Source organism: Nerophis ophidion, linkage group LG16 (assembly GCF_033978795.1).
Source record: "Nerophis ophidion isolate RoL-2023_Sa linkage group LG16, RoL_Noph_v1.0, whole genome shotgun sequence".
Lineage (NCBI taxonomy): Eukaryota > Metazoa > Chordata > Actinopteri > Syngnathiformes > Syngnathidae > Nerophis > Nerophis ophidion.
Genome location: NC_084626.1, coordinates 34,939,825 through 34,952,997, shown reverse-complemented (window position 1 = coordinate 34,952,997; position 13,173 = coordinate 34,939,825). Strand labels below are relative to the sequence as shown.

The window sequence follows — 13,173 nt, the reverse complement described above, 5'->3', positions numbered from 1 at the left end:
CTGGACATAACGTAACATTGCTGGTAAAACGAGCAGATACGCATATTAGGCAACGCACACGCACAGAGTACTTACAAACAGAAGCAGTGTAGAGATAGAAAAGGGAGATTGGAAGCATTTTGGCTGTGATCTTAGTGCTGAAGTTGAAGCTGTAAACACTAAAGCGCCGCTCTGCAATTAGCTCTTGCTCTTAACATCCATCCGCAGTCGGTAGTGTTTTAGCTACTTCTAAATTGCTTATCCTTGCCACTATAGCGACAAATAAAGTACGTTTCTTGCAAGTATCATCCCTGCAGGACGAGGAATAGCTAAACATGTTTCACTTCACTTCACACCCTAAAGGTGTGCCGAATGTAAAAGTTCAGTCACACTTTTCTAGCAGATATATTGCTAAGATTGAATTTGATTTTCTCAGATTGAGCTAATTTTAATCACATTCAAAATTTGTATTAAATGTTGAATTTAAATATTATATCTAAATGGTTAATCTAAACCTACATCTTAAATATAATTTAATATGTTAAAGCGAAACCTAAATGTTCAATTTCAACCTACATTTTAAATCTAAACCTAAATGTTAAAGCTAATCCTACATGTGAAATCTAAAACTAAATTTTAAATCTAAATCCAAATGTGAGCCCTTGATGTTAAATGTGAGCGCTAAATATTAAATCTTAACCTAAATCTTAAATCAAAACCTAAATCTTAAATCTAAATCCGAACGCTAAAGGTTAAATCTAAACCTCAACGTTAAATCTAAACCAACATTTTTAAATATAAATTTGAGTGTGCTAAATGTTAAATATAAATATTAAATCGTAATGTGAGCGCAAAATGTTGAATCTAAACCTTAGTATTTATAGAATGACAATATTATAGAATGTCAATATTCCTCCAACCCGACACCTTTCAGCCGCAAAGCCACACCCACATCACTGACTCTCAGTGCAGCCAATCCTGCACCTTTCTTACTGTGGAAAAATGAAACATGACAGATGCTTAATAACAAATAATGCCAATAAAGTTGCATAATTCAAAAAAAGAAAAAAGTTAGCTGCAAAGGTGTGAGTGTGCAAGGTGTTTCTTAAAGATAATTAGACACTCAAACACGTCAACACTGCACTTCCGTGTTTGACAATGAATGGAATTGCTTTTAATTACACTGAGGCATGCAGTGTGCACAAGAATACACCTAATGCTATTTGTATGTGTCTTTCATCATTTTGCTGTGCTCTTAATTCATGATTGTGTCACATATGAACATTATATTGCTGTAAACAACGCAGTCACTGTCATATAAGTTTACTGCAAGCAGCAGCCAGCTTACAGAATCACTTTGGATCGATTCTAAAGAATGTCTTAATTGTGAGATAAATGGTAAATACATGATTATACTGAGAATGGATTCAAGTAGAATGGGAAATGACACAGAATGTTACTGCATATGTCTGCAGCCAAATTAGGAGCCTTTCTAACCCATTTGCTTATACACTACTAAAAGAGACATTATCCTATGTGTTCACTATCTTATCTAAAGCCAAATATCTTCTTTGATTGCAACAAGAAACATATGTTTAATGTATGATAGGATTTGCTGTTAAAATAAAGCCAATAATGACATTGTTGTGGTCCCCTTTATTTTCAAAAGTGTCAAAGTATCGAAACACAATTTGGTACCAGCACCAATATATAGGTATCGGCACAACTCTACTATCAAGTAGAGATTCACTTAAAATTAAACTGTGCCATATTTCGATACCATTGTTGCACGTGACGTCACATCCGGTTGAAGACTACACACCGGCTCGAACACTTGGCAGGGAAACAATCACCCACTTATGGCGGCACTTAAAGCCAAACTGCCTCAAATGTACAGTATGGTTGCTATTTTTCATGCCAACAAAGCAAGTATGCCTGATAGAAAACACTCAAACGTAAATTATGGCTTTGTTTTTCCGCATTGTGCTATCTTGATGCTAATTTACACTGATTTTGTCATATACATGCTACAGATTAGCATTAGCAAGTTTACATGGCGACTTCAACAACACCAGATTGTCAGGCTTTCCCCTGACTGTTTGTCTATGTTTTAGTTTTTTCCTCTGCATTTGTCTTTGTTTCCTCTGTGTTTAGTATCTCCTGTCTTTAGTTCCTGTCAAGTGCTCTTATTTTGGTTCAGCTTCCTGTTTGTCTCCCTGTGTGCTGTTGTCACCTCATCTGCGGCTGATTGGCACCTGGCCACACCTGTTGTCAATCAGCCCGCTCTTATTTGTACCCACTTTGTCTTCCAGTCAGTGCTGGATCATTGTATTGTCGTTGCCTCATGTCACTCTTGTGTCTTTGCTACCTGTTGTGTCTGGCATCATTTCAGCTATTACCTGTCGTGCTACATCTTGTCCTGGTTGTTGTAGCGGTAAGCTGTTTTTGTTAGCCATTAGCTATTTCCAGTTTTTCTGTTTGTTATCCTCTAGCTTCCATGCTAAAGTTCCTTTTTGTTTTTCTAGCTTCCAGTGCTAGCTCTCTTAATTTGTTATTCCGCCCACGTGCGCGCTTTTTGGTTTTGTCTTAGTATTTATATTAAAATCATGTTTGCTCACTCCATGCCTGCCTCCATCTCTGCATCTTGGGGTTCAACACCAAAATAAGAACACTTGACAGGAACTAAAGACAGGAGATACTAAACACAGAGGAAACAAAGACAAATGTAGAGGAAAAACTAAAACATAGACAAATTGTCAGGGGAAAGCCTGACACAGATTTGGTAATAAAAACTACATCTTAGATGCACATTACAATCAAACAGCTGGTGTGCAACAAGTACAATACATACAGTACAAACACTTTATGGGACTATACTGGCACATACAGCGTCATGGCAAAGACTACTTCCTAGTTAGCCAACACACTTAGTACGGTATATACACTTTTGCCATTGTACAACTGCATGCAAAGTCTACTATATCATACTTGCAAATGAGATCTAATAAGAAAACAAGATAATAATTGGACAGCAGTTATTTGTTTTTAAATGTTACATTAAAAAATAGATTTTATTATGAAACAATTAACATTCATTAACACACATACAAACTCAAAAGTACAGAAAATGTGTTACCTTTGACTACCGGTATCGAACCCCAGGTACTAGGAATATAGGCACCGTATCGATTCAAATGTGAACGGGAGCCATCCCTATTGGTAAATTTATTGAAACGTTCTATAAACATACTTCACTTGAATCCAATTGTTGATTTTGTCTCCTTTAGTTCCTTTGTTTCAAAAACCCATAATAGAGAAACAAATGACTTTAAAACCACATAGGATAATTTGTCAGGATCAGGTTTAGTAGCAACGACATGCCAAATTTGGTCTTCTCATAAACGTCCTAAACGTCTTTGTGTGTAGAACGGGTTTTAGACACATTATGACAAAGTCTGGCACTTTGTTTTCTTCCAGAGTCTTTGGATCGAAAGGACAACTCTGATCCTTGCTCATCCTTTGCCTGGAATTTCACGCTGGTTTGAAGTGGAGAAGAGAGAGTTGGTAAGAGAATAAACACATTAGCCAAAGGGGATGGTTTCCTTAACCCTCAGAAGAAAACCCTCTCGGTCTTCAAGCTGTGATTTCTTGGTGCGTTTCAGGTGGAGGTGAGCCCATTAGAAAATGCCATCTGTGTGGTGGAGAACAAGAACCAGGAGCTACGGACCTTGGTCAGTCAGTATCAACAAAAACAGCTACACAACAACGTCAACCTCCTCAGCATGACGCTCAACGGAGTCATCGACGCCGCTGTCAATGGCGGCATTGCCAGATACCAGGAGGTTAGTCGTTGTCGGTGTCAAAGTTTGCCCATCATCCTCAACCCTTATAGGAGACAAGAACACACTTTTCTTTACCTTTTCTATGTGTTCTAGATAATGAAAAACTGCTAGCATTAGGCAAACTACAATGCAAGTAATGGGGATTAATCTATTCTGACTTTAAAAGGCCTACTGAAACCCACTACTACGCAGTCTGATAGTTTATATATCAATGACGAAATATTAACATTGCAACACATGCCAATACAGCCGGTTTAGTTTACTAAATTGCAATTTTAAATTTCCCGCGAGTTTCTTGTTGAAAAAGTTGCGGAATGATGACGCGTGCGCGTGACGTCACGGACTGTAAGGAAATATTAGCGCTGTTCATGGCGTAATTACACAGTATTTTGGACATCTGTGTTGCTGAATCTTGTGCAATTTGTTAATTTAATAATGGAGACTATAAAGAACAATGCTGTTGGTGGAAAGCGGTGGATTGCAGCTGTTTTTAGCACCGAGACACAGTCGGTGTTTCTTTGTTTGTTGTGAAGCTTTAACACAGAGCGGTCAAGCGAACATGTTTTCTCTACGTCAGGGGTCCTCAAGTACAAATGTTGAAGGTCCACAAATGTTATTTTGAAACAGGCTGGGTCCGTTTATTATCGGTCAAGCTTATATGGTCGCAGGAGGTAGGTAGTAGTTTAACATTTTCTTAAAATGAACAAAAATTAAATAAATATCCAATAATATACATGAAAGATTTTCTTTGAAACAAAAATAAATAAGAACTTAAATACAACTTTCAGTTTTAACAAAAAATAAATACTTTTAAACACAACCCTCCTATCCCTGGTAAACAAATGACCTTAACAGATCTCATTCATGTGCAAATACAACTATGGTACAGTATATCCCCATTGTGTAAAACACAGCTGCTCAACGGGAGAATTGGGCTCTTGGGGTTGAAGCCAAAACTTTGAACTTCGGCACAAAAGGTGTGATGGCCAGGCGGAGACACTGATCCAGGTGTTCATTGGTCAGTCTGCTGCGGTACTTGTTCTTCACAATGTTCATTGTAGAGAAGGCAGACTCACAGCTGTATGTTGAGCCAAACATTGTGAGGATGTGACAGGCCATCTTATGCAGCAGAGGGAACTTGGAAGGAATGACCAGCTTTGACCAGAAGGTGATGGCGTCACACTGAGCCTCTTTCAGTGCGACACTTTCTTGGCGATCAATCAGCTCAGTCTGCAGTGAAGCAGCTCTGGCCCATGGGAAGACTTGTTTTGCTTCTGCAGAGAACGCACTCACATTTCTGATCAGGAATGGGTTTTCAATGAACAGCAGGACTTGTTTTCCCAAAATGAAGCCATCAAAGCGAGTCTTCAAATTTGCAATGAGTTTTTCCAAGAATTCCAAATGGCACTGATGATCTCCCTCTCCTTTGGTCAGTTCCAGAAGTTTGGGGAAGTGGAGCAGTTCCTCCTGTAGGTACACAGTTTAAATATATATTAGGAACAATGCTTAAAAATAGGTATGAATTATCAAGTGGAAGAAAATAGTGTGTGGTAGAAAATAATAATAACAAATTTGTTACCTGTATGTCATGTTTGAAAAGCTCCAGATTCCTCTGGAAGGCACGGACTTCTGACATCAGCGCCCACACTGAGTTCTTCTTCCCCTGTAGCTTGAGATTTAGGTCATTGAGATGGGAGGTTATATTTGCCAAAAATGCCACAGCTTCCATTTTCCCAGCATTTTGCAGAAATTCCAGGAACTGTTTTACTTTTGCGCTATTTTGCTGGGACAGAAACACTTGCAGCTCTTCTCTAATGGCCCAAAACCGCTCCAGGACCCTGCCTTTGGTCAGCCATCTGACGTTGTTGTGCACGAGCAAATCATCAAAAGCAGCATCTACCTCTGTTAGGAATGTGCGCAGCAAGCGGTGCTGCAGTGCAGATGATGCTCTCAAGAAGTTTATGAGTTTCATCATTGTTGTCATGATTTCAGAGTACACTTCTCCAAGACTTGCACAAAGAACAGACTGGTGGATTATGCAGTGATAAGATAACAGGCCAGGGTGGTGTTCTCTCAGACGCGGAACCAGTCCCTTCTCTCTCCCCAACATGGCTGGCGCTCCATCAGTAGCAATGGACACAACTTTCTTCAGATCTATCCCTTTTTCATTCAGCATTTCTGATATTGCTTTATAGATGTCTTCTCCCCTTGTTTGTCCACTGAGGTTTGCCAGGCCCAAAACATATTCAATAAACTCCCCCTTTTCCTCATCATAATACCTCACAAACACCAACATCTGAGCATTTTCAGTGGTGTTAGTGGACTCATCCACTGCTAGGGATATGCACTCCGCGTTTTTTATTCCATCACAAAGCTGCTTGGACAAATCACCAGCCAGAATTTCAGTACGTCTGGTAGCTGTGGCATCAGAGAGTGGGATTTGATTCATTTTAACTGTCATTTCCTCCTTTTCTTTGCCTTCAAACATGGCACCCAACACTTCAGTCAAGCATTTTTTAATTATTTCTGCATCACAGAATGGCTTCTTGTGTTTACCCAAAATCCATGCCACTCTGAGTGAGCACTCTGTTGCTATTTGTTGTTGTGTCATAGATTTAACAAAAATCTTGCTTGATGTTTCATATGACTTTTTCAGCCTTGTGATTTCTTTTTTTCTCAGCTCTGAATCATGAGGTAATGTCTCTTCAAATTCGCGGTGCTCTTTTAGATAGTGACGTTTCAGATTTTCACTTTTCACCAGAGCAACAGTACCGTTGCATATTAGACACATTGGTCTGGTACTTGCAGTAGGTAGGATGAAAACATATTGCTCTGTCCATTCTTCCTTGAAACGTCGGTTTTCCCTGTCCACCTTTCTTTTACCAGCCTGAGCCAACTTGGAGCATGCCATTGTGATTTGATTCACTTTCAATGACTGACGAGTGAAAAGTTAGCGAAGTAGCGATACGAGGCAACTGTGTGCATGCAGCGAAAGGTTCCATGCGCCTGTGGCACGGACTCTGTATGACCCAGGTGGTAACAGCCTATCAGCGCATCGTTGTGATAGAGATGACAACCCAGTCCTCGGAATCAGCCAATCAGAGTGGCGCTCTCGCTCTCACTGCGTCTCTCTTTCTCTCTCTCTAGAGAATATCGCAAAATGATCAAGTATGACACATAGAATGGACCTGCTATTCCCGTTTAAATAAGAGAATCTCATTTCAGTAGGCTTTTAAGCTCTTTAAAAAAAAAAAAATTATCGACATGCTGTATCCATTCATGATAACATATAATACTTTTTTACAGTATTATTTTAATTGATTCCACAAAGTGCATAGAAAATAACGCTACTTCAACAACAACATAAAGAGGACATTCTGCATTTGCTACCACTAACCATGGCAGACTTTGTGAGAGCCGTTTAATTGACAAAATACAAACATATAAAAAAACAACCACTTAAAATGTCCACACTCGCTGGAATGCCAACTGATGGGATGGTTGTATCGTTCAGCACAATTCAGAATAGTCATCAGGTAAAAAATGCTCAGAGCAAATGAGCATCTTGCCAAGTATTCCCAGCGATGTCGTCTGAGATAAGTTGACAGGCTTCAGTCTGTCCGGATTTTTAGCTGGTAGCATGTGGAATTATGTTGTTGTGGCTAATTGCCACAACATTTTAGCAATACCTTTTCCAAACTAAAAAGGTGATACAATAGTTTCAGTAGCTCTCACGATAGTGTCCTGAAGTGTTGTGTCACAACGCCAAAAAAGTATTTCGGACAGAAATTGCCACACAGCAACCGAGTGGTGAGTATGTTAGCTTCACAGTCAGCGAAATGAGAGTTTATCCGGCTTCCGCCCACAAACCATTAACATAAATATTATGTTAATTGGAGAGTCCAAATTGTCCATAGGTGTTAATGTGTTTTTGTCTATATGATTGGCTGGTGACAAGTCCAGGCTGTTCCTGAAGTCAGCTGAGATAGGCTCCAGCTCACCTGTGACCCAAATGAGGACAGGCGATGTAAAAATGTGAATAATAATAATTGCAGGTGTGTCAAAAATCCTGTCTGACCACTGAAATTAAGAAGAAAATCGCCCGAAAAAACTTTGGCATTGTCAATTTTAGACTTTTGTTGGTAGTAATCTATGTTTTGTTGTCAGGCTTTCTTTGACAAAGATTACATCAGCAGCCACTCCGAGGACAGCGACAAGATCACACAGCTGAAAAATTTGATGCAAGAGCAGGTGAGAAGTTAACAACTTTGTAACGTGGACTATTTAGGGCTGGGGTAGAGAACCTATGGCTCTAGAGCCAGATGTGGCTCTTTTGATGACTGCATCTGGCTCTCAAAATAAATCTTAGCTGACATTGCTTAACACGATAAGTAATGAATAATTCATCCAACGCCCTTGACGCGAATCCCTTAGGGGTGATGGATGACTGGGAAGTGCCTGAAGAGCTGCAGCCCGCCGCCGTAGCCCCCCACTCCCTCCCCTCTGTTGCAAGTCTGGAGTTGTATGTTGCGATATGTATATATACTTTGCTCTGGAGGTTTTTTCTCCTATTGCTGTTCTGTGACCCTAAACACTGTTTGTTCGTCTAATCAAATCAATTAGTCAATCAACAAAGTTTTGTTGTACTTGGGCAATAACAATACCTACCTACCTACCTAATTACGCTGGTAAGCACAGTGTCAAAATATCCGTTTTCTACCGCACCTGTTCAAGAATTCGCATTCATGATAAGAAGTATTTGATTTATTATTGGTTAGCTTCAGAATAACAATGTTATCAAAAAGAATAAGAAACCTACAATACTCTAAAAATGTTGGTCTTTCTAAAAAAAATGCAGGCATTTAGTTACATTCAGTGTTAAAAAAATATATGGCTCTCACGGAAATACATTTTAAAATGTTTGGCTTTCATGGCTCTCGCAGCCAAAAAGTTTCCCAACCACTGATTTAGGGCAACGGTGTCAAACTTGTTTTTTATTGAGGGTCTCACCGCAATTATGGCTGCCCTCAGAGGGACGCATGTAACAGTGAATATATCAATCAATCAAACAATGTTTATTTATATAGCCCTAAATCACAAGTGTCTCAAAGGGCTGCCCGCTACCTTGCGGGCAGGTCTTGGTTGACCAAAGGCTAGGGGATGGACTACCCCGACAGAAAACCCCAGGTCACCCTTGGGCAAGGTGTAGCACCTGGTAGCCTCCCTCCTCAGGGTTACGAAGTGTTTACCGCTGCCTTGTGGTTAAGGTCTTGGTTGACCAAAGGCTAAGGGAGCAAACCCCGAAGACAAATCATGGCTTCCGGGTGAGGCTGGACATCCTGGCAGTTCCAATCATCTTACTGTCACAAGGTCTGTGGTGGACCATGCCAGTCAGAGCATAGCGACATACTCTACACAAGAGCAGAGATAGACAAACCTATCATCTGGTCAGTCGCTGCAAAGAGTCGTGGAATCAGTCTGTCTTGGCCTGGCTTTGCCCCTGGGAAACCTCGATTCGCCAAGTTTGTGCTGTTAGTCCCGCAAAAGCTAGCAGTACTTGAAACCTCTTGCAAGAAGTTTTCATGAAAATGGCCAGGAGAAATAGAATATATAGATTCACAAGTGTCTCAAAGGGCTGCACAAGCCACAATAATATCCTCGGTTCAGATCTCACATCAGGACAAGGAATAACTAAACCCGGTGGGATGACAATGAGAAACCTAGGAGAGGACCGCAGATGTGGGTGACCCCCCCCAAGCCCCCTCAAGGGCGACCAGTCCAATGGCCGTCGAGTGGATCTAGCATAATATATACAAATATAAACATATAACAATAGCCTTGTCCACATTTTGCTAGGTAACTCTTTTTGATTATTACATATTTAACCAGCAGAGTGATTGGTAACTTGAAATCCTAAATCAGGGTGAAGAGCAGATATTTAAGTATTTATTTTTGAAAACAAAACAAAAAATGCTTTGAACATTCTGTTGCATGATCAGATAGTATCAAAGTGCAAAACATATGCAATCGCATGCAGTGCATTTTTCTGTCAAAATTGAAAGAACAATTTTGACCACTCTTGTTATGTGTCTCTTTTAATGCACACCATTGGACACATAGCAAGAGTGGTCCTCAGGTCCTGTTGATCAGGGGCAGTAGCTCCACAGCCACAGATCCACTTTTAACCACTAATATCACAGTCAAAATGAAAGCTTGTTCCCTTAGGCACCAAAAACTGATAATAATGTTTAGACAAAAGTGTATATTATATATACTATTATATATATAGTATTTATATAGGTGTGTGTGTGTGTGTGTGTGTGTGTATTTTGGGTATATGCATGTGTGTATGTATGTGATTGTGTGTATACAGTATGTATGTATGTATATATATATATATATATATATGTATACAGTATATATATATAAATTGTATATATGTGTGTGTATATATGTGTGTGTTGTGTATTAATGTGTGTGTGCATATGATATGTATATATGTAAGTGTGTGTGAATTTAAATGTATTATATATAGATAATATATAGCATCTACGCAGCAACCACTGAATTGAATTATATTATATATATATATATATATATATATATATATATATATATATATGTATATATATATATGTATATATATATATACATATATATATATATGTATATATATATATGTATATATATATATATATATATATATATATATATATATATATATATATATATATATATATATATATATATATATATATATATATATAGGGGTGGGACCTAATAAGTTTACTTCTTCCCACTCCCTTTTGAGCCAATCTTGACATCTACAAAAGATTAGTCACATGTAATGTTTTCAATGTAGGTGTAAAAATAATGTATATACAGTATATATATTTCTTTTGTATTTTATGTCATTCTTTTGTTTTGTTTGCATGGCTCAAAATAAACCAATCATTCATGAACAAATACCTTTAGCCAGAAAGTCCTTTAGTATTCCAAGCCTTTCGCAGGCCACATAACTGATGTGACAGGCCACATAAATGAGATGTCAGGTCTCATAAAAGGAAGTGAAAGGCCACATAAATTGATGTGGCAGACCTTATAAATAAAATGTCAAGTCGCATAAATAAAGTAGCAGGCCACATAAATAAAGTGGTAGGCCACTCGAGTGATGTGGCAGGCCTCAAAAATGAAATGTCAGATCGCATAAATGAAGTAGCAGGCCACGTGAAATTATGTAGTAGGGCACACAAGTGATGTAGCAGGACACGCAAAAGGAAGTGGCAGGCCACATAAAGGAATGTCCCAGGCCACGTAAAAAAGAAATGGCAGGCTACTACATAAGTGATGTAGCAGGCCGCACAAGTGATATGGCAGGCCACAAGAATGATGTGGCAGACCACGTGAATGATGTGGCAGGCCACGAGAATGATGTGGCAGACAACACAAAGATGTGGCAGACCACATGAATGATGTGGCAGGCCACGAGAATGATGTGGCAGGCCACGAGAATGATGTGGCAGGCCACGAGAATGATGTGGCAGACCACATGAATGATGTGGCAGGCCACGAGAATGATGTGGCAGACAACACAAGGATGTGGCAGGCCACATAAATTGTTGTGGCAGGCCTCATAAATAAAGTATCAGATCGCATAAATGAAGTAGCAGGCCTCATAAACAACGTGGTAGCCCCCACAAATTTTTGTGTTAAAGCGTGACCTTTATCGGTAGTTTTGAAGCCCAAATACCTCCAGATTGCACTTTACACACACTCTTTTTTTTTTAACCTGTAGAATTGCCATTTTTTTTGTCAGTCTTTCTCTCCACACTATTTCTGCTTGTATGTAGTTTTAGTGTGCATGCTGACACACTCTACATGCGCCTCGGCAGTATAGGTGGAGGGAAAAAAAAGTACCAGTATTTTTCAAAGGCAGAAGTGACTTTTTAATTTCATTAGTACTGTGGTACTTTATTAGTAGCAGTGTATGGTCCCACCGTAACAAACCCGCAATGCTAAAATGTTTTTTTTTTTTTTCAACCATTCATCATGCTTCGGTTGATGAATAAACAATCTACACGGAGACAAAGCTGCTGCCATCGACAACTTTTGTCTCTTTTTAATTTTTTTAAAGATATGTAACATTAATGTTTTCACATTCGCAGGCTTTTCGTCAGTATTTCAGCCTAACGTTAGCCACCGTGGCTAGCTGGCTAACATTACAAACTAACATGTAAAAAATTATATAACTTATGCATAAATCGGGGAATTTTCTCTGGCCCTCCCTGAGCGAGTCAGCATCCAAAATCCCTCGCTCAGAAGGGCTAGATTCATACCACCTACCCCTCGTTATGCCCACTCCCCCTAAATGCAAAGAGTCATTGGCACATAACGACCCCTATAGGAACACGCAACATCGGCTAAAAAGCAGGACAAAGGGGTGTCTTGGGACGAGGCCTAATTCTACAGTCAAGCATAAGCTTTTGTTTGTAATCTGTTCCAAAAAGTCTGACGGTCCGAATAATTTATATCCAATTAATCCGTTCATGACACCCAAAATTATAAGCAAAAAACACATTTTAGAGAGAATAACTATAATATTTTACTTGTTCTACTATTAAAAAGATATGTTTTTGTGTAGGCACTCGCAACTTTATTTGGCCCCATGGCGGATTATATTTATTCTACATGTTTTTAATTATTTATAGACTGAGACATTAACACCTGAGATTCTTTGTTTTCACACTCGATTCCACGGAATGATTTGCGGCCAAACAAACTGGTTTGTTAGGCACAATGTAACTGTAACCAAACTTTATACGACATTTTTGTTAATTTTCCTGGGAAACTAATTTATACAAAAAGTGAACCGTACAAAACCAGAGATGAAGTCAGGCTAAAACATGTTTTCTTTTAGGTTCACATCCTTGGAAGCGGCCTGGCTGTGCACGAGAGAATGGTGCACCCAGAAATGCGTCCACTGCACAAAAAGCTGATAGATCAATTCCAGGTGTTAAGGAACAGCCTCTGCAATGTAAGAACTTTCTTCACATGTTGTCTCGGAGAGAAAAAAGACCAAAACAGACAAGATTTGTCATCCGATCCAACTTTTTGTGTTACAGGGACCATGTGCTTTCGACAAAGCGAACGCCACCAAGGGGATTGTGGCCACTCAGAGTCTCGTTAGTCCCGAGAGCTTCAAAGTACACCGTCACAGGTCAAAAAGGCTTTCAGTATCATCTCCGTTGTCGTTTCTCACACTAGAATCAGCTTCTACTGTTATTTCACTTTGTTTTGTTCATAAAAGAGTGTTTGGTTAAGCGACTTATAACGTGATGCGATTTAAGTTTGT

General features: G+C 39.2%; 1 protein-coding gene across 4 annotated transcripts in view; it reads left to right on the top strand.

Annotated features, from left to right (window-relative positions):
• LOC133535284 (dedicator of cytokinesis protein 3-like) overlaps window positions 1-13,173 on the top strand; it is an 87,480-nt gene that overhangs the window by 58,585 nt on the left and 15,722 nt on the right. For all 4 annotated transcript variants that reach the window (XM_061874970.1, XM_061874969.1, XM_061874968.1 and 1 more), the window contains 5 exons: window positions 3,457-3,543; window positions 3,642-3,821; window positions 7,989-8,072; window positions 12,739-12,855; window positions 12,944-13,038. In XM_061874970.1, the coding sequence (XP_061730954.1) occupies window positions 3,457-3,543; window positions 3,642-3,821; window positions 7,989-8,072; window positions 12,739-12,855; window positions 12,944-13,038 (563 nt within the window). The remainder of the gene's footprint in view (window positions 1-3,456; window positions 3,544-3,641; window positions 3,822-7,988; window positions 8,073-12,738; window positions 12,856-12,943; window positions 13,039-13,173) is intronic.